Source organism: Netta rufina (assembly GCF_964035555.1).
Source record: "Netta rufina genome assembly, chromosome: 5".
Lineage (NCBI taxonomy): Eukaryota > Metazoa > Chordata > Aves > Anseriformes > Anatidae > Netta > Netta rufina.
This window is the reverse complement of record NC_140128.1, coordinates 53240250-53261252: the sequence shown is the minus strand read 5'-3', so window position 1 is coordinate 53261252 and position 21003 is coordinate 53240250. Positions and strand designations below refer to the sequence as shown.

At 39.0% G+C, this 21003-nt stretch overlaps 1 protein-coding gene across 2 annotated transcripts in view; it reads left to right on the top strand.

Annotated features, from left to right (window-relative positions):
• BEGAIN (brain enriched guanylate kinase associated) overlaps positions 1–20203 on the top strand; it is a gene marked incomplete at both ends in the record, with an annotated part of 159127 nt that extends 138924 nt beyond the window's left edge. For both annotated transcript variants that reach the window (XM_084288593.1, XM_084288592.1), the window contains 3 exons: positions 12031–12138; positions 15540–15623; positions 18851–20203. In XM_084288593.1, coding sequence (XP_084144719.1) covers positions 12031–12138; positions 15540–15623; positions 18851–20203 — 1545 coding nt within the window. The remainder of the gene's footprint in view (positions 1–12030; positions 12139–15539; positions 15624–18850) is intronic.
• Between the last annotated feature and the right edge of the window lie 800 nt (positions 20204–21003).

Here is a 21003-nt window from a genome sequence, read left to right as displayed (position 1 = left end):
ACATAAAGTGATTTTATATGAGGTTCAGCTACTGGAAAATTAAATCATGAGGGTATAAATAATGGAAGCCCAGATGTTTTATATGAAAAATTGTTAAATAAATCACACTCTTTTTAGCAAAGTCAATCAAGTAGATATATTTGAACTTGGGTAAGACATGGCAAGTACCACTTAGAGGATTCTCACTAAAAACTACATCATGCAACAGCAAAAGCCTTCAGTAGATGGGCTGCGAAATTTTTAAAAGTCACCTCAAAAAATAGGAAGCACTGGTGTATTTCCATTATGATAAAGTCTTTTAAGAATTCTCAGCATTAATCAATGTTTTTCAACTGTATCCTAAAAGTAAAAATGTAATAATAGCTGATAAAGTGAGATAAGGATTAAGCACATTGTTAAATAGTGATAAGTAAATCATGCAGAATGACCTGTACCTTTCATTTGCTGTGCCCATTCAGTCAAAATGTGTTTTCCATGGACAATCAGAAGCACAAAATCTATGAAATGTCTCTGCAGGCCATATCCAAAAAACAGGGAAGGGGAGTCAAAAGGAGGGCACTGTATTCTGGAAAGCAATGACAGGAAAGGTCAGTAACTCTGAAAGTCAGACTGATTGAACAATTGAACATGAGCTCCCAGCAGTTTCCCGTAACAGAGAAAAAAAAAAAAAAAAAAAAAAACATAGTATTTGTACAACCATGAAAAAAGTGATTGAAGTGATTGAAGACAGCGGATGAAGTTCAGCTATTTAATTTATTAAAAGAGTGTTGAAAATCACTCAAACTGACTGACAACTGAAAAGTAAGATTGAGAAGTAAAGAAGCTGGTTCAGCAACAGACTAAAAAAGCTCACTAGTGTGGCAAGAAGAGACTGACTTGTATAAATGTCTTCACATGGAGGCAATACCAAATATCAGATAGCTTTTAATCAGACTAAACAAGAAGGATGACTACACTGATTTCAGCTGATTTGACTGATTCAATTGGGGAAGAGCAATGTGTTTGCAAATGCAGAGGCACAGAGCTGCTGTTTTCCAGGGAACTAGCACATGCTCCATTTCTTGAGGTTTTCTCACCAAAACCAATATGGCATAAAGTAATTTCAAATCAACTTACTGAAAACCTGTCTCATCTAAATTCACGTGAGGTGCATGTTACCCTCACACTGCCCCCCAAGGGCAGTTACAGACCCAGAGAAGTGATCCTGCCATGAGCTAAAGGAGTTACCTCTTGGGAGATAAGGACTCTCTCCTCTATCTTGGGAGATAAGCTCTCACCTCTATCAAATAGGATTCATATGGCACCTAGCTAATAAAGCTTCATTTTACCTAGTTTTATGTATCTAAAAGCTAGATGTCTGTTTAGCATGTACATGTCTGAACCATTTTCACCCTTAGCAATTCCAACAGCCAGAGGAGAGAAACAGGTGCGGTTGGAGAGCTGTTCTCTGACAATTCTCAAAACAATCACTACACAATGAAGAAATCATGCTTTGAAAAAATCTCTGAGCTGATTAAAGGAAGGCAGGCAGGTGACTGGCTTGTACTTGGACAATAGCATTCTAGACTTATAAATAAGGGAAGGCCTGCCTTAGCCTTCCTGAAGAGAATATTAATATTTATAAGCTGCTGTGAAAATAATACCTTAGAGACAATATTATTAGGAGCTATATGAATAGCTATGATAAATGACATCAAAAAATCACAGTGTTTAAATTTTTGCAAAGCTCTAGGGTAAAAAGAAAATTTAATCTTGAGAGACTAAGGAAAATATTCAGACAGTGGGCCAGATTTCTGAATGCCACAAGAAGTACCAAATATATTGACTCCATGTACTCATTCCTTGGTGGCAAAGACAGCTTAAAAGACCTCCCTCTGAAACAAAGTGGGGATTTTTTGGTTTGTATTCCATTTTAAGTGGTAATTTTTCACCACTCTTGCTTGTAGTATGGCAACAAAGTTGTGCCAGCACAGTTGGATGGGGCACTGCATAGCTCTGAAATAGCAGAGGACAGCATAGTCAACTCAAGTAAGATAGGCAATCCATGTGGCAATCCAGTTACGACATGGAAAAATGGTGTGACATCTCTTTTGACCAAAAAGTAGAGTCTCTCTTATCTATACAAACTCTGGAGACAACAGTTCAAGTGACCACCCTGAACAGCAATGTAAAGAGCATACAGCAGTGGGTTTCCTGTCTGCTTGGAGGAGCAGATCCTTTCATAAAGATGTATTCTTATTTAATTTTTCTTGGATTTTGTTCCAGCAGTCAGATGGAAAGGAAATGTTGCACTTCCTTTATAGTAAACCTTTATAAGTACTCTGAGTGACCCATTCTGCAGTCTTTCCTTATACAAATAGAGTTTATTCCTGAAACACAAGGCAGCAAAAACAGTGGCCCCACTACAAGGATCAGATGTGACTATAGCTAGCAAAGCCTCATGTCATCACATCAAGCAGCAAACTTCTGTCATGTGCTCTTGCACGCGCCTGCCTGTCACTCCAGCCACGGATTCTCAGCAATTCTGCAGCTAAAACCATGTCAGAAAGCACTACATCAACCACCACCAAAACAGTGGTGGTTTTGCAGAATGTGATGGTTTGTGCAGAAAGCTTTGTTAGGAGGCAGAGGAGATTTGAGTAACATATTAGATGGACTGGAAGAAAAAGTCTCTTTTTTTGCTCAGGCAAATTATACTATGACTCTTTTATCTTTTAGACTGTTTTTCACATTATTTATTTAATAGAATCACAGAATGATTTGGATTGGAAGGGACCTTAAAGACCATCCAGTTCCAACCCCCCTGCCATGGGCAGGGACACCTCCCACCAGTCCTGGTTGCCCAAAGCCCCATCCAGCCTGGCCTTAAACACTTCCAGGGATGGGGCAGGCAGAACTTCTCTGTGCAACCTGTCCCAGTGCCTCACCACCCTCTTAGTAAAGAGTTTCTTCCTTATATCTAATCTAAGTCTACCCTCTTTAATTTAAAGTCATTACTACTTGTCCTACCACTGCACTCCCGGATAAAGAATCCCTGCCCAGTATAACTGTACTTGGTTATGGCAGTTCAAATTGGAATGCTGCCAAAAAGACCTCTTTAGCAAGGTCTGTGTTGGATATTTGAACAAAGCATTTTACTTTAATAAACTTCCCCTCCTTTGACTTGAAAACACATTATGGGGATTTCCTCACAATGTTATCAAGGAGCTGGGGTTGATTGGAGGGAGGGGGGAAATAAGTATCTTTACCCAACATGAGATTTTACATAGTAAATAGCAGAGATATTTTTTGATAAAACATTAGAGTCTAAGTCACACAGAAGAGACTCAAGTACATTATGACCATTCTCTGTACTGCATTTGCAATTTTTCACCCAGTTTACCAAATCTTTCTAATCAATATCTCAGCTGATGTTTCAATGTAGGTTAAATAATTTTAAAAGATTAAAAAAGAAGTTTATATAGGACATATACATATTGTATGTTGACATGTTTATAAGGATCCATTTCAACAAAAGGGACAGCCCTAAACATGAACTGGGGTATTCAAGAGACAGAAACCTAAATGATAGAAATAACAGCAATAAGACCACTACACTGATTACCATGATTCCCTCTCATGCAAGCACTGCAGGGAGAGCAGGGCAGCCTGCAAGCAGGCTGTTGCAGCTGGCCCTGAGCTGGCCAGGCACCACGGAGCAGGACTTGGATGCAATTCTGGATCTGCACTACAAGAACAGATTTGAGCACTCGAGCTCAAGTATAAACCTACAGAGCCTATTCAGCCTTGCCACAGGAGTGTGATCAGTCAGAGCAAGCTTTTCTGAGAGGGAATTATGTTAACTCCCAAGAGAGAGCATTTAGCTAAACAGTTATTTTCAGACAGCAATTACATTCATTTTTATTTTACCTACCTAATTATTAAGAAAAGATGTCAAAAGGTGGCAGGAAATGTAAATTTAAAAATTCCTAGAGCAGAACAAAGTATTAAAGAGCAAAGTACTGTAAATAGTCTAGTCTTAGTTTTGTTGCTAGGTTGGGAAATTGCCCTTGCTTAGGTAGTTAACTCCAATTAGAATGTATTTACATATTAAAATTATCTGCAAATAATATGAATAAATATAAGATTCCAAATTCCAGAATTCCACATTTTCTTTCCCGGGCCATTTTACTTTTTACTCAGAGACATTAACACATCTTTCTCTTCCCAGTCCATTTAAGTAGAGTCTAAGCAATATCCTGTCTCCAGTAATTTCTCCATTTCCACAGATGAACCTGTGTGGCTAGAAACTTTGAGCACTAAACAGTCATTAGAGTGACAGCTTCAAGCTCCAAGCCTGGTGAGCCTACCTGGTGTGATCTGAAGTTATGGTACTTATCCTTTTCTACCCATTCACATACCAATTCTTTTTCTCTTTGCAAATTGTTTTGTTCCTTACCAGTAGCTCAGCTGAATCTTCCATTCCCTTTCATTTCACTATGATTATATAATCCTTTTTAATTATGTTGATTATCTCCTACATAAAATTACAAAATCAAAATAACCTAAGCTATGGCAGCAGCATACAATCTAGACCCTTTCTGAGCCAACTTAAGCTGTCGTTTCCCTTTTCTTATGTGTTCATCATAAGAAGGGCCTGTCATGCTGGAATGCTCTTGCCACTATCTTCTCTGAGTGGAAGAACTCCAACATGACATGCATTTTTGCAACAGGTAAGGCCTCAGGCAAGAGATACATCAACAATGTATTTTTTCTGTCCTTCCCAGGAAAGTGAGAATTTTAAAACCCTTAATGTCATAAATTTGTCTCTGAAGAATGCAGCCTTGCCTGTGCTTTGAAACAGAAAATCACTTTCAATAAATATCTAACATACCATAGAATAAATATAATGAATTAGTCATTACTCCTTACCATACTGTAACAGCTTTCCTGAAAGCCAGGCTTTATTAGCATTATGAAGAGGTGTTGAGACAAGGATGAGTGTTCTGGGGATTATTTCAGTGGGAAGCAAAGATGAAGCAGTGGCACATCCTGAAACACACTCAGGGTGCTGCCACCAACTCTGCATAAGACCCTACACATTCCTGCAGTTTTGTTTGTAACTCGACAAAGAATTACCTAATAAATTAGCAAAACATTTGGCTCTTTTTCTCTAGTTGCTCATAAACATGCACATTCTTAAACAGACTCGTGGATTCAGTAAGTCTGTAAGAAAATAGCTCCTTTATATACTTACTTTGCCATTAAACCAAAATAAGATTATTATGCAAAGTAGTTAAAAAAATGCAAGAGACATTGAATGGTGTTATCAAGCAATGGTCAGTATCAAAATACTTACACCCCGAGGTTCAAGTCATGAACTGGCTTCAGCTGGCACAATTTGATCATTTTGAAAACTATTTTACTGTTCTTTTTTCTTGTTCTCATCTTGTCAGCTCACAGTTTTCATTACAGTTTCTGCCCCTAGGTGTAAGTGCATGTGAGTAGGGGATATCTATAGCTGGGCTCTGAACTCACACACAAACTCATGTAGCTCCAAAGCATCAATAAACATGCACGTACACAAACATGTAATCTGTCATAACAGGATCTGCAGAGCAGAAACTAACATGCAGTAATGCTTAATATTATGAATTGCTGCAGAGAATATCCAGTCATATCTGCAAATCTAAACCATATTTTGCTTTTTTATGAGCCAATTGAAAAAACATATGTCATGCATATGGTCTATGGGGAAGCATTGCGTATAGAACAGCTGCTAACTTAAGGAGTTATAACAGAAAAAGAAGAAAGAAAAAAAAAAAAAAAAAAAAAAAAAAGGTTTTATTTCCACCACAATTTTCTCATGCTTGTTTTGTTTACTTTGTCAGATATGCCCCTGGACTAGTCATCCCTCCACCACCCTGGTTTCTATTTAAGACTGCCAGCAAGCTAAGAGGTCCCTTGGTTCAAACACTATTTCAAACTGTGCCTTGCTCAGAAGCAACTGTGACACACCTGGATGGAAAGAAGAGTTCATATGAACTTTAACTAAACTACACTATTATCTTCTGCAACAGTGAAAAGTTTCCACACCTGGTGGGAGAGACTACTGTGTACTCTCCCAGCCTCCAGTTGTCCAAGGGATGACTGCTTTTATAACTCACTATGATATAAGAGGTACACTGACAGATGCTATAAAGTAAATTCATCCTCACTCATCATTGAGATACTGTCATTGAACAATCACTGAGAATGTACTGAGCATCTAGGTGCCCTTTCTTTCTGATAGCTCTCACACTTTCATCCCTTGTTATTAGCGTAATTATTAATAATAATTAGATGCTGCTCTACTGACAGACATGCATTCACATGCACCAAGTCTAACCTGAGGTCTCTTTGAAGTCTTGACAGAATAGCAGAGAGAAAGTGACTTTGTATTATATTCAATACATACTTATTCACTATTTTATTAGGACCTAAGGATGTATTAATTATATATTAAATCTCCTCTGCATTACAACAGAAGCATTTTCTTCTATGGCAGATGTCAGTATTTGCTTTTAATAGGATATTAAAATACCAAGTACTATAACAACCGCAAATGCTCTATGGTGGTTATCACAGCAGTCATGTGAGGTGTGGTAGCCATAATTGCTTACCAAAATCACAAAGTGGTTGAGGTTGGCAGGGACCTCTGGAGGCCACTTGGTCCAGCCCCTGCTCAAACAGGGCCACCCAGAGCAGGCTGCCCAGGACCACGTCCAGGTGGCTTTTGGAGATCTCCAAGGAAGGAGACTGCACAACCTCTCTGGGCAACCTGTGTCAGTACTCCGTCACCTGCAGAGTACAGAAGAGCTTCCCAATCTTCAGAAGGTATCTCTCATGTTTCAGTTTGTGCCCATTGCCTCTTGTTCTGTCACTGAAATGAGCCTGGGTCCCTTCATACACATAGACAAATTCCCCCCAAGACTTCTCACATCTAGGCTGAGCAGTCACAGCTCTCTCAGCTTTTTCTCATAGGAGAGATGCTTCAGGTCCTTAATCATTTTTTTGTGGCCCTTTGCTGGACTCTTTCTGGTAGCTTCACATCTTTCTTGTACTGGTGGTGGTCAGAACTAGACACAGTACTCCAGCTGTGGCCTCACCAGTGCTGAGCAGAGGGGAAGGATCACCCTTCTTGAACAGCTCACAACCCAGGATAATGTTAGTCTTTTTTTGTGGCAAGGACACGTTACTGAATCATGTTCATCTTGGTACCCAGCAGGACTCCTGAATTCTTTTCTGCAGAGCTGCCTTCCAGCTGGGTGGCCCCCAGCATGGTTACCTGGCCTTGTTCCTGCCCTGGTGCAGGACTTTGCACTTCCCCTGGTTGGACTTCATGTGGTTACAGTTCATTTCTTCATCCCATCCAGGTCTCACTGGATGGTAGCACAACCCTCTGGAGTGTCAGCCACTCCTACCAGTTTGTGTCTCCGCTTCTCAACTTCTCTGTTTTGTTCTTCATGGGATGATTTCAAACGGAATATAAATATGGCCATAAAATATATAGACCTTGTTTTGAAAATACATCCCCAAAACACTTGTCCACCAACTAAGATCAACAGAATAACAGGAAATACATTGTAGCTGCTTAGCAGATACCTTACAGCACCTATTAATATTTATAGTGAAAAGATCACAACTGGAGCTCTCTGAGAAAAACAGTGAAATAACAGCATTGAGGGTGGGGAATTTCTCCTGCGCAAGTGCTGCCTTTCTCCTGGAAAATCACAGCAATGAAGAAAAGAGGAAAAAAAAAAAAAAAAAAAAAAGGAAAGAGAGAGAGAGAGAGAACAAGGTTCTGCCTGTATTGGGGTAAACCTCTGTCCAGGCACTCGGGATGGGATAACAGTGCCACTTTGGTGGTGGTATTTGTAACAGATCAAGTCTCTCTCCCTCTTTCTTTCTGTCATTCAGGTGTCATTTATTAAGAGGCATTTCCAAAGGAATGATGCTGGTCTGTCCTGATGGTTATTGCTACCATGACGTTATTCTCATGACAGCATTGAAATGCTATCCGTTGAAATGTTTCTTACAGGAACATCAAGAACAGATTTACTTTGCCGTGTTTGAGAAGGCTGACATTTCCACAGAGCAGCACTGCTCATTTGCAAAACTGAGACTGATTTCTAAAGGTCTGTACACATCTCACAGCTCCCGCAGGACAGCAAAGTACGCAGCCTAGCCCTGACCAGGAAGCTGACACCACTTTACAGTAGGACACCCTCCAGCTGCTGGAACACAGGAAAGCACTGAAGTGAAAGTAAAACATTACCAGAGAGACAACCAACTTTATTACATTTTATCCGTCTGTGCTGTAGGACTAGAGTAGGCATCTTCGTTGATGCCCTAATACATAAGAAAAGCTTTGAGCAGATCTTTTCATCCAGATTTTGTCACATACTAAAATGCTCTTATCTGTTAAGTATTTCATGCTATATCAGCCTATCAAAACTCTTTTTACCCCACTCATAATAACAGGCACAGGGACCATACAATACCAGGGAGCTTTGAAAGTCACACCTTACATTTTTGTGGATCTGTGAAGATATGAGAGATATTGCAATTGTCATAGACAAATATTAATAGATAGAGAAGGTTCCAGATCCCCTTGGAAAGAGTAGGTACCCAATTCCTTCATCAGCAGGGATCTGAGTAGGAGGCAGTGAGGCCCATGCTAAATTTGGGCTAGGAGCAATGACCATGAGCATCACCCAACATTAATATCAGCACTGTGCACCGCTGGAGTCATCCAGCAGTACTAATTTGGTCTGACTCAGACATGGGCACATGATTGCAGTTCTGGCAAATTAGTCAGACACCATGCACTGTACTCTTTTAGGTTGGCTCTGCGCCAGGGGAGGAGGCCAGGGCAAGACACATTGAGCTGACTCAACAAAAATTCCTGAACAAAGATGCACAGCATTTTGGATCAAGCTTCAGGAGCCCTCAGCCCAGCTGCAAGCTGTTGGCATATCAATAACCCCATTAACTTGATCTGTTACTGAGTTTTAGGAGGTAGGTTTTTAGCACCTGCAGAACAGAAAGCTCTGCCAAAAGGAGAGAGAGGAGAGGCCACCAGCACTGTGGATGAGCAGGAGAAGAAAGCATCTAGGAGATGCCAGGCACAGAGGGGTCTGCAGAAGGTGGCTATAAATAAAATAAGCATCTCTATTTGTAACTTGTAATCGTGGCATGGATATTATGATGGCTCTCCTCCTTCCAGCCCACTCCGTCATTTATACTCACTGCTGGAAAAATGATCACCCGACTGCAACTGGAGAGCTCAAAGTTGCACTTGCCAGTACCCAGCAATCCTTTTAATGCAGTTATCCAGCACTACCATGCCACATCTTCCAGCTGCACTGTTTTCCTCAAGCTGGTCTCAGAGTTAAGCCTCTGCTCTGTTGTTGCCAAAACTGCACCACAGTCATATCTGGCTGAAGCCCTGAACTTTCAAAAATGGGGACACAGAATATGTGGTCAATACAGAAAAGCCTTTCAGGGTGCTGTCCACCTCGTTTTGCCACAGTGGGGCAAACTGCTCCTTGCTCATGTCAACAACACTGATTTTAAGAGAAAGATGCTAACAGAAACTGGTGAAGAAAGCTTGAGACTAGCCTTTCTTTCTCATTCCCAATCCTCCACAGCATGAATGAGATGGCTGTAACTTTGGTGTCTAGCTCCTGGCCTATGTAATATAAATTTGGACTGAGATGAATTCTACAGTTCAACAAATCCAAAATATATTTTTAAGTCTTGCTTGGTCAGATACAAAGTCTGGAAAATGTCAGCCCAAAAGCTTCAGTAACTAGAATAAAAGGAAGCCATAATTCAGTCAATTCAGCATTACTTAATGCAATGGAAAATACTGTTTCCAAAGCCCAAATCTGTTGCCTTTTTATGAGTTCCTGTCTGTGCTGAAGCCTATAAATCCTAGATTGGACAATCTTGCCTGAACTGCAAAATATATTAAGCCAAGTTCAATTTGGTTAGGCAAGAGCAACACGCATTGAAATCAGACTTAGAGCAAAAAGGGGTCCTACAAATCAGCTGCCCTGGCATTGACGACAACTTGTCATGCAAGGATTGATAAAATCTTCAATACAAAGTTATATGGAAGATTAAGTCTGTACTCAGGGGACCTGGATCCTTCAAAAGCATGAAACAATTTAGAAAACTGAGGGGATACATTTTCCCCAGGTATTTAGGTAGTTGGAGATGCCAATATAGCACTTGTATACCTCATTACGCAGCTAAATACCTTTGAAAATGTAATCTTCAGTCACGCTCTCAAAGGAGACGGATTTCTAGAGGTGCACAGATGTCCAGGAGGTTTACCAAGTGCCTAGCTGTTTAGTTCCCATTAAAATCAATGAGAGTTAAGGGCCTCATATAAAACCATGTCGATCTGCCTAATTAAAAAACATAGCCCCTAAGATCATGCGTCTTGTTCAAACCAGTGAGGTTGCTGCTCCTGCAGGCTCTCCAAGCTACACTTTGGCTTTCCATGACAGAATCCCCGGGCAGCCAGCAAGAGCACTGGGAAACTGATCAAAGGGGAAGAAAACAGGAGAGGTTTGAGCCTACACCAGGCTCCAGGCTTGTAACAGCGGGGAGCAACCAGTCCCTATAAAAGCTGATATTAAAACAGTCTAGGCCAGTGACCCCCCCAGTCATATTTGCACTGTTTAAAGCAAGATATGGGTTCTCTTAGACCATTTTAGAAAGTGTTTTTCTTTAAACAGTGATTTAGGATGAGTTGCCACTTCCAATTTAATCACCCTTTTTTATATAATATAGTCTGGTGCTTTGCAGCTGGATAATTAACCTTGATATTCGTTCAGACTTCAAGACACAATGCTCCCATGGCTGTCAATTAGCTGACAATGCCGAGCATGTGTTGATGGAAGATTTTTGTGTGACCCCGGCAATATGGCATTTGGGAAATTTCAGTACCTAACATGATCAGCCTGATGGAGAAAATCCTTCACAAATTACTCTAACAATTTTAGAATGGAAAGTGAGATTGTGAATTTGTCACTGGAGTAGTTTCACGAAAAACTTTGAACATTGAAGTTTACCCTACTTTCTGTTATTGAGAAGCTGCTTTCTAAAATATCATTCCAGATAATTGGCAAGCCTCCTTTTTATCATGGTCTCATACAGCACAGAGCACAGGGAAAGTACCTTGATCTGAGATACACATAGAACCCACCATTCTTTTTTTTGGTAATGTAAAGCTAGAGGCAGTGTTATAAACGATCATTACTTTTTTTTTTTTTTTTTATATGAGGTGGTGCAACAAACAATGCAATATGAAACTGGGACACAAGGGGGAAGGGACAGTGGCACTTTACTTTTCCTGCTGAATTCTTTGCATTTATAATGAAGAGTTACATCTTTATGGTAACAAGATTAAATTGGTGGGCAGAAAGAAGCTTGAATCAGATTATTTTCATATAATCCCGCAGTGGGTCACATTCTGCTAGTGCCTGTGCTAACCCCACAGTCAGGCAAACATTCATCTTGAGAAATGAACAACCACATTCAGGACTTTTAAAGCAGCCAGAACAGTCAACAGCTAAAAAGAAATTGGCTCAGGCACAGCCACTTTCTTTTTTAAACATTGTTCTTCCATCCCAATGAGAATGGGAGCTAATGGCATAACTGAAACATTCTTGTGCAAAAAGCCAAGAGCAGCACAAGTCACTTCTAGGTTAGAAACTCTGGCTTGCATCAAACAAGGAACAGCTGAAGCTGAACCGAATCCTTTTTCACAGGCTAGCTAGAGCCTGTTGTGAAAGTACCTAGTGTGAGTCTAATTTGACCTCCATGTTTTCAAAGCACATCACCTTATCTGCTGAGAGAAAATAGCAAATAAATACACAAATAAAAAGATATTGATCTGTTGTGCTTTTCCCTAGGTTTGAGAATGACATCACGCTTTGGGCATTTTACTGAAATATTCTGACAGAAAAAATACTGACTACTCCATTTTCTTCATAGGGTCAACATTACGAAGAGGAAAAACGGGCTTTGAGCCATGAAATAATTGCACTCAATAATCACTTAATAGAGGCCAAGGTGACAATAGATAAGTTGTCAGAAGACAATGTAAGTATTTTATTATGGAGACATCTTGAGGTTATACTCAGAAGTAAATTAGGCAATGCACTTCCTATGTAATTATAGAATAATTTCTTATTGTTTACATTAAATGTAACATTACCTACAGTTAAAGTTCATGCTTGATGTTCTCATCATTTTGTAATTTTGACTCTTCTAAAGTTAAGGGGCTGGAGTGAATCTCTTCATTGATACTTTTTTTCCTTATGCCTAACCAAAACCTGATTAAAAATATATTCTAAGAAATGGAAGTATTTCCACAATGAATTTGCCATTGGTCTAGTACAGCAGACAAGTAGAAGCGCATGCTCCAAGGTATGGCATGAACATGTCTCAAGTGAGGATTCATCATAAGGCTTTTAGGCATGATGTAGAACCTGACATTTCCCACAGTTCATCTAATCTTTCAGTATTTGCTCACTGACATGTGTTGCCCAGCATGAGAGAGCTCTGCTAGTAGTGAATAAGATTGACCAAACCTGGTCACTCAGATTATCACAGAGGGAGACAGGTTTTCCCCAGCTATGGTTCACATTTAACACTTTACCTATCTCTGTGAAATGAAACAGGGTATATATTTTGTGATTGTCACCCTGCATCTCATTAAATGGTGCTGGAACATGCGGTCTGCAACTGGCAACCGAGCTCATGAAATCTTTCCAGGGACAAATCTAATATAGATAGCAAAGAAAGGAAAGTTGCAGACATTTAGTTGTTGTGCTATTCCTTAGACACTTAGTAAAAAAAATCACCTACAGAAGATGTGTTTCTGTTAATGCTTACTCTTTAACACATTGCCATCTTCCCATATTTCACACGAAATCAAAGCAGGGGTCATGCAATTAACAGGTCTGATGCAATTAACATGTCTGTTGATGTGAATTGTGCCTATGTGATTAACCATTTTCTAATGCAAACAGAGTCCACAGTATGATCTTTGATCTCTACAGAAACTGTTGAAACAATAGATACTTCATAATTCCACTATCTGTAACTAAATGAACTTGGTAAACTCAATGGGCTAATTTCAAGTTTTAGAAGCACACCTATAAATCCAGATTAATGTCATCTGAAATCAGTAGAGTTATTTCATATTTAAAATGGAAGTGAAAGAAATGGTAAAGCTTTTATAATAAGAATTCATGCGTTATATCTACTTCATGAAGTCAGGTTTGAGCCCACATCTGAATAATTCTTTTCAATATTGATAGCTTTTTAAAGGCAGATTAGACTGACCTGGAATAGAGTACTCTCTTCCAAGACATCAGAATTATTGTGAACCATGCTGAATATTACACTACAGTACAGAAGCCTCAAATACAAGTACTATTGCTTCACAATTGATGTCAATTCACAGACAAAATTCTGCCCTTCGTTATGTGGTGTCACTAATAAAAGTAAAGGATAAATTCCAAATTTTAAAATAAAGAACTATGAAACAATCAAATAATACTATGTCTAATAAGAGAGGGTGTTAAACTGAAGATTCCCACCTGGGGAAAACATGTTTTTATCCTGCCAGTATTTCTTCCTCCAACTTTATTTCCCCCTATTCCATTGGTGAACATATAAAATGATGCTTTTGATGCAAAACTATATTTTAGAGAATGTTAAAACACTTTGGGCTTAGGATCTGATTATTCTTTTTCTTGCCACAGATGTGACTAGTTACCATCCAGGTAAATATTTAAGACACAAAGTCTGTCCAGCCACACAGTGTGCCCTAACATGTTGAGAACAATGTACATGTGGCACATCCCAATCACATGTAATTTTTTTGGTAGTAATTTTTAAAGTAGCTAAAAATAAAGTGCCAGAAATGCTTTTTGTATTCTCCATGACAACCACTTCACAGAAACAGAGCCTGAAAGCTTTTAAAGAAAGGATTGGATTTTGGAGTGATTTAATTTTTGTGTCCCATAGGGGACCTGGGGTACGTGTCTATGCTATTCATTCTACAGCAATGTATTATGCATTTAATGTGCATGTAATGTGTCAGAATCACATGCATGTGCAACAGATTTTGCTTCTAAGTTGAATTCCTGGATTGTTACTGCATCTATTTTAAGGAATAAAGATAATGTCTTCTAACGTAAAATTTAAACCTACATAAGTGAAATCTATCTCCCCAGTACATTTAAAGCAGAAAGTAGCATGTTTAATGTTCACACAGACAGATACACACACATGGAAAAAGTTTCTAAGGGTCCTTGAATATGAAGACATAAATAAACTAATGTTCATGAGAAAAATACATTTACCCACATGCCTCACAGACTCCCAGGAACATCTTGTTGAGCCTGTTATTGCAGAATACATTTAAAATTATATTTCTAAACAGAGAGAGTTTCTGCCTGCCCTTTTCAAAGAAAATGTGTCCATAAAGGAACAAGTAAAACAGCAAAAATGCACATGCGATGAAATAATATTAGCACCAGAAAAAAAAAAAAATCCATATTTAACACTTTTTTCTTATAAATATTTTCTAATTTTTACAGGTTAATATGGCTTAGCATCCACTGTCATTTATGCTTTGTCTGTCTCAACTATTCCCACCTATAAAGTCAACTTGTAAAGCCAACTTAATTTTAATTTTTAATGGCACCTTGATCAGAAGCAACATATAACTTACCTCCAGAAACTGGTTGAAGGACACAGTAACAGTCATGTATATTCAATTAAATTAAGGTGAAAAATGAGTTAAGGGCAAATCCTTGTACTGCATCTTCACATTAGATAGGCTGTGAGACCCATTCAATACAAAAATAGTTTAAATGACCTGCTAAATTCTCTTTTTCCCTTTGTAAAATTCTCATGATAGTTTCTTACCCAAGGAAAATATGCTGTTCTTTAGCATCAAATGTTTGCAGAGAGATTTAATGTATTTGTCTCCAGAATTTACATTCTGGAAGACAAGAAAGGAGCCAAGAACCAGCAAGAAAATTTTATAGGACAAAGGACATTTAAAATATGTACAATTTATATCTCTACAGTGAATTTCTCCCACAGTCTCATAAGATTTTTTCATAATTTTATAAAGTACTATCTCAGTGCTGATCTCGATAACACTCAGTAAAATTTGACAATTCTTAAATTTTCCTTTTTGCTTAAAATATCATGCTTATTTTAGCCTTCATAGCTCCATGCATGTTAACAGTATAGTCAAGTTCCTAATGGTAAGTATGCATCTTTTGAAATGCAGATTACTGTTCTATAGCTACAGTTTTAAATTTCTGGTAATTTTATCAACCCTCACAAAGCAAAGGGACAAACTCCTCTGCACCACACAAGAAACACAGGATCTTAATGATTTTAAAAGTTAAAGTATGCTTCCAAGTTCCCCGTCAAATTCTAAAACAGTCCTTTTCTTTTTCTTTATTTTTTTTTAGGAGTTGTATAGGAAGGACTGCAATTTAGCTGCTCAATTGCTCCAGTGCAGCAAGAATTATGACAGGGCACATAAACTTTCTGAGGTAATGTGACTAAACCTGATGAATATTTAAATAGATAAATAAATGTTTTATAGAAAATAAGTTATTTTACATGTATCAATTCCAGAATGTTTTTGCCCTTAAGGTTTTGATTTTTTTTTTTTCATTCTTCAAGCAAGTGGAAGGGTGCTGCTATTCTGTGTAGCAGGGGAGGGTGCTGACCAAATCACAGCTGGTAATGTAACTTCATGGTACTCTTTTTTCCCACAGCTCTGCTGTACAATAGAATGGGGTCTCTGCTGACCATGTTGAAATGTAAAGGTTTTATTAAAACCAAAGTGGTGAGAACTCTGGACTGCAAAATGTTGGTGTTGGGGAGGAGAGCGAGAAGGGGGAAATTACAACCTGTAGGCATCAGAGATTCTGATATAACCAGCTTTACTCCTGAAGCTATTTTCCAGTCCAGCTAATTTATAAACCTGAATTTTAAAATAGACTGACAGAACAAATATCTTTTTGTAAAGCAACCAGAGCACTGGATGATTGATTTCCAAGGTGTAAGCTTTAATTAATAATCTTCACTTCCAAGGAAGCTAGGCATGAGAAACAAACTCCTTAAAGGGAAGAAAATGTTATCTCCATGAACAAGGCTGTCTTTAGTGAAGTAGGACCCTACTCAAATCAACAGCTCCTTCCTCATGTATATTTACTTGTTGAAGGTTGCAAAGAAAAGCTTTCCTTTTATCAGTTCCATCAGGTTAGTGTCCCTCCAAATGGCCTCTCTTGTGCGATTCTGTGACAGAATTATGTCAAAATTGCGTGTGAAATATATAAACCACCTCTAAGCTAAGAGCACTAAACAAAACTGACAAAGATAGATCAATACTCTTCAATCAAATGGGCAATGATTTCCTGGAACTGAGATAAAACTTCCAGATTAACCATCATCCTGTTATTTTTTCCTAGTAACTGACTTTCCTTAGCAACTCATATCCAGGAGTCATCATCACATTATTCATACCAAAAGGACCCTGCCTATTAGTAAGAATTAGGACCTTAAAGTTACTTAGTTGTTCACCTGCAGAAAACCATCACAAATGGGACCTCCCATAATTTCACAGACTGTAATACACTTAGATAAATGGGAAGACTTCACTCCTAACTCCAAGTTTTTATTAATGTAACAAGTGTGAATGCATTGTCACAGTCACTAAATTCCTTACAAGCACAATTATTGCCTGTTGAAGTATTGTATATTATCCAGAAACCAAACTACAGTAAAACATAGTAATGTGATAGCAATCTCATTTTAGTAATTTCAGTTTCCAGTATAATCACAAAACAAAAAAACTTTTTCTTAATGCATTTCATAATCTAAAAAATGTATACAAAATGGACCAAAGAGTGATGTTACAGGATACTAAATGATAGTTGACCCATACGACAATTTCATATTAAATGAACCGTATTTCATTTTGTCACTTTTATGGCAATTTACAGCAGCCCTATTTTACAAACCATTTTTTCAATCTTTGTTCCATCCGTACTTACTCTGACTAATATTGCTGTCTGCTAGCAGATTGGCAATATCATACTCTTTATTTCCAGTGGAAGATATATGAGATAATTATCAACGTAATGGTTATTCTAAAATAACATAGAAATTCTATTGGTTGAAAAAGCTCTCATCCTACTCCAGACTAACAAGAGTGCCATTTAACAGCATGCCATACTGAATACACTGAATTTTGGGGATTAAACCAACTTTAATGTCTTCCCAGTTAAGCTAAAAGAGAGACTTCACACTCTATATAATATTAGATCATTAGAGACAATAGACACTTTGAGTTCTTCTTGCCTAAAGAGAAAGGCTGAGGGGGGACCGCCTCAATATTCAAAGGGTTGTCTCTTCTAGAGAAACAAAGTTAATATGGGAGTGTGATAATTGGGGATAGAAGAGTAACCACTATCTATTTGGTAAAGAGCAACTTGATTTCTCATTAATAATAATAATAATAGAACCTAGTACAGTGCAGCCAAGAATTCAGGGGCTATATTCTTAAGTGGCACAAAACATGGATATCAAGGGAGCTAACCTTGTCACAAAGTCACAAATCCAGTTACAAACTTAGCCCAAACATGAGTTCCTTGATTTCCAGCAAGAAATACCGAGGGAGAGATCTCATGCAGCAGTCACTTGTATTCCTACAGGATCATCAGTAAATACTTGAAATAAGCAAAGCAGAAAAAATACGGTTAGTATCATGCTTAGTTATACCTATGTAAGATTTACCTACTGGGCTTTTGAGCTGCACCACAGAATGCAGTATTTCAATCTCTTCTGGTGCACATGAGAGGATGGCAGGTGGAATCACTGCCCACAGAGCCAATCCCATCTTTCCCCAGAAACTATATGATTTTTGATGCATAATAGATTTATGGGTTAATTTTGAGTGGTCCACCACAGGAATCAAAATGCATCTTTGGGTTTTAGCTCTTGTTTCTGTTGGTGCAGTAAGAAACTAGAAAAGTTTGCAGCTGCTGGAAGAGGAGGGTATGTTGAGAGGCTGATAAGGATGCTCAACCTGATAAGCAGGGTCCAAGTTCTGGGGTAAGGTACCTGGTTTCATTTGCTTCCTCCCAGCACAGAAACATTCCTCTCACAGCAACCAGTACTACTGTTGTAAGTGTCAGTGAAACCAACTATCCTGCCTCTTCAAATAACATCATTTATAAAACACAGCAGTGAAGGGCAGGAGATAATTTGGCTCTGGGCTGGATGCAAGAGAAGCTCAAAGAAAGGCAAAAGAACAGAATATATCTGACCTCTTCCTCTTCTTTCCTCACCCCAGCAGAGAACTCCACACACCAACTTCAAATCACACACATGCAGTCTGGAAAGTGTTGCTGTAGGCTATAATTCCCCACCTGCCTTCTGAAGGTCATTGTTTACCACATTCCTTAGTTCATTTCTATCCAACTTGAATTAATTAGGAAGCAATCCTTTCAGTTTCAGTGTTTTCCATGAAAGGAAGCAAATGAAGACTTCCAAATGTTAAGTAAATAAGTAAAATTAATTTGATTACATTTGTTTTCAGAAATGCACAGAGATTGTGGCCATCACATTAGTCAAAGAGCCATATATGGTGAGCTATGTAATGTCATAAACTGCACTCCTCTATCAGTGTTGCATAAGCCCAAGCAGACACCAGAACTGATATGCACCTTTTTCTCCTATCCCCTCCCTCTCCCATCTCTTTGTATTGCAGTTGCCATCTGACTTTCAGGAAAGAGTCAGCATCCATCTGGAAAAACATGGGTGCAGCCTTTCTGTCCCCTTGTGCCATACATCTTACGCGGACACCATACCCACTTGCGTCATTGCCAAAGTACTGGAAAAACCAGACCCAAACAGCTTGTCTTCACACTTGTCAAGCCCCTCTACAAGGGAATTTCAGGACTCTGCTGGAAAACTTGGGCAAAGGCCCCAGTACAAGTCAGACATCTACTGCAGTGACACTGCCCTTTACTGCCCTGAGGAGAGGAGGAGGGAGAGGAGGCAGAGTGTGGACACACAAGTGAAAGATGTGGGGTTCCTGCGGTCCCAAAACTCCACGGACAGTACTGTCGAAGAAGATGGTTTCCATTCCAGCTTCTCTCACGAAGCCTTCCCAGAGTATATTACCTCTTTGCCGACCTCCAGCTCTTATTCCAGCTTCAGTGTCACATCTGAGGAGAAGGAGAACGCCCAAGCCAACACAATGACAGCCTCTCAGCAAGCGATCTACATGAGCAACCGCGACGAACTCTTTGAAAGAAAGTCACCTGCAGGTTACGAGCATCAGGGAAGCCCAAGGTTTGCCAAGTCCAAACCTGCGCAGCACATGGAGCTTGCTGATGACAATGAGAACTCGCCCACTTTCACTAGGACTCTGCCTCCTTATGCAAACGAACCCTTTCATTTCTCAGCCATGACACCACAGCAGGCTTTAGCGAATCAGAAAATGAGCACCCACCTTTCAGAAGAAGACTTGCCTGGGCGATGGAGGCAACTGAGCGTGGAGGACATTGGTGCATACTCTTACAGGAACACTGACAGGCTATCGCCCTGCAGTTTTTCAGAGCAGTACTACAGCAGCCCAATTAAAAAGGGAGACAGTCGAGCAAGCCCCATCTATGCCAGCTACAAAGCAGATAGCTGCTCAGAGGGAGATGATATCTGCCAAAGCAGACTTGTGGATTCTTGCTTCCTGAGAACAGACAGTGGCCTGAACATTGACATCAGCACTAGCTGTAAGCAGGACAAGTTGCCCACTTACAAAACAAAAGAATCAAGAGACCAAAAAAATGAAAGGATCACCGTCCAGTTATGCAGTAGCAAAAACATTGAAAATAGCCCAGTGTTGAAAAGAGAATACGTGGACGTGAGCCCCAACAGTTCAGCAGAGTCCCTCAATCAGAGTTCGATGGAGGCCTCAGAAATCCACCAGTCTTCCATGGAGCAAGGAAGCCATTCGGGTATTCACAGCAAACAGCAGCAGTTTCAACGGACTGGAAGTACTGGCTTGAGTCGGAAGGACAGCCTTACAAAAGCACAACTATATGGAACCCTTCTGAACTAGGCATCTTCCAGAACTGCAATAAGACAACACACAAAAGGAAGCAAACAGCATTTGATACTTCTAGTGAACATAAGGTTCTCAGAAACAGGATTATTATAAAATATATATTCATAATGGTACTATATGTTTAAAACAAAATCTCTCCAAAAATGTTATACAGCACTTTTCACTTAACATCCTTTCCACATGGGAGATCATCCCCTCCCCTCTTTTATAAACCTGAAATATTTTTATAAACAAAATGGTATTTATTATACTATCCTAAGCTATTTGAACAGGATTCTTTTCCCTTCAAGCAGGTTTCTTATTTATTTTTGTGCATGAGGCCATCTGTGCCTAAGCTCTTGGAGGAAAAGGGTACAATCATGACAGCAGTGACAAAAAAAATAAATCCACCTGATAAAATACCATAAAATCTCATATGAAAACAAAACTAACAAGAATGGTGAATTTGAAGAAGTATATTTTTTAAAAAGAATGGAATTGTATCTTAAGTTATTTCATACAAATGTATTTATGAGTGACTAATGTATGCACAAAGTGATACCAATATTTTGTTCTTTTAATCCACTGTGTTTCTGCTTTCCTACTTTTCCTTGTATACTACCTCAAAAGTAATTGAGGGTTTCTTTGTCACATTTTCTGTAGGCTTGCATTTATATTGTCTAAAATGCATGCAGTGTCATAATTAATACTGTATTTTGCATTACTTAATAAAAGACACCAGTGGAGATATTTTATGTTTTTTTTTCCTTCATTAAGACATGCTTTGGACAATAGAATATGGGATTGCTCTGGGT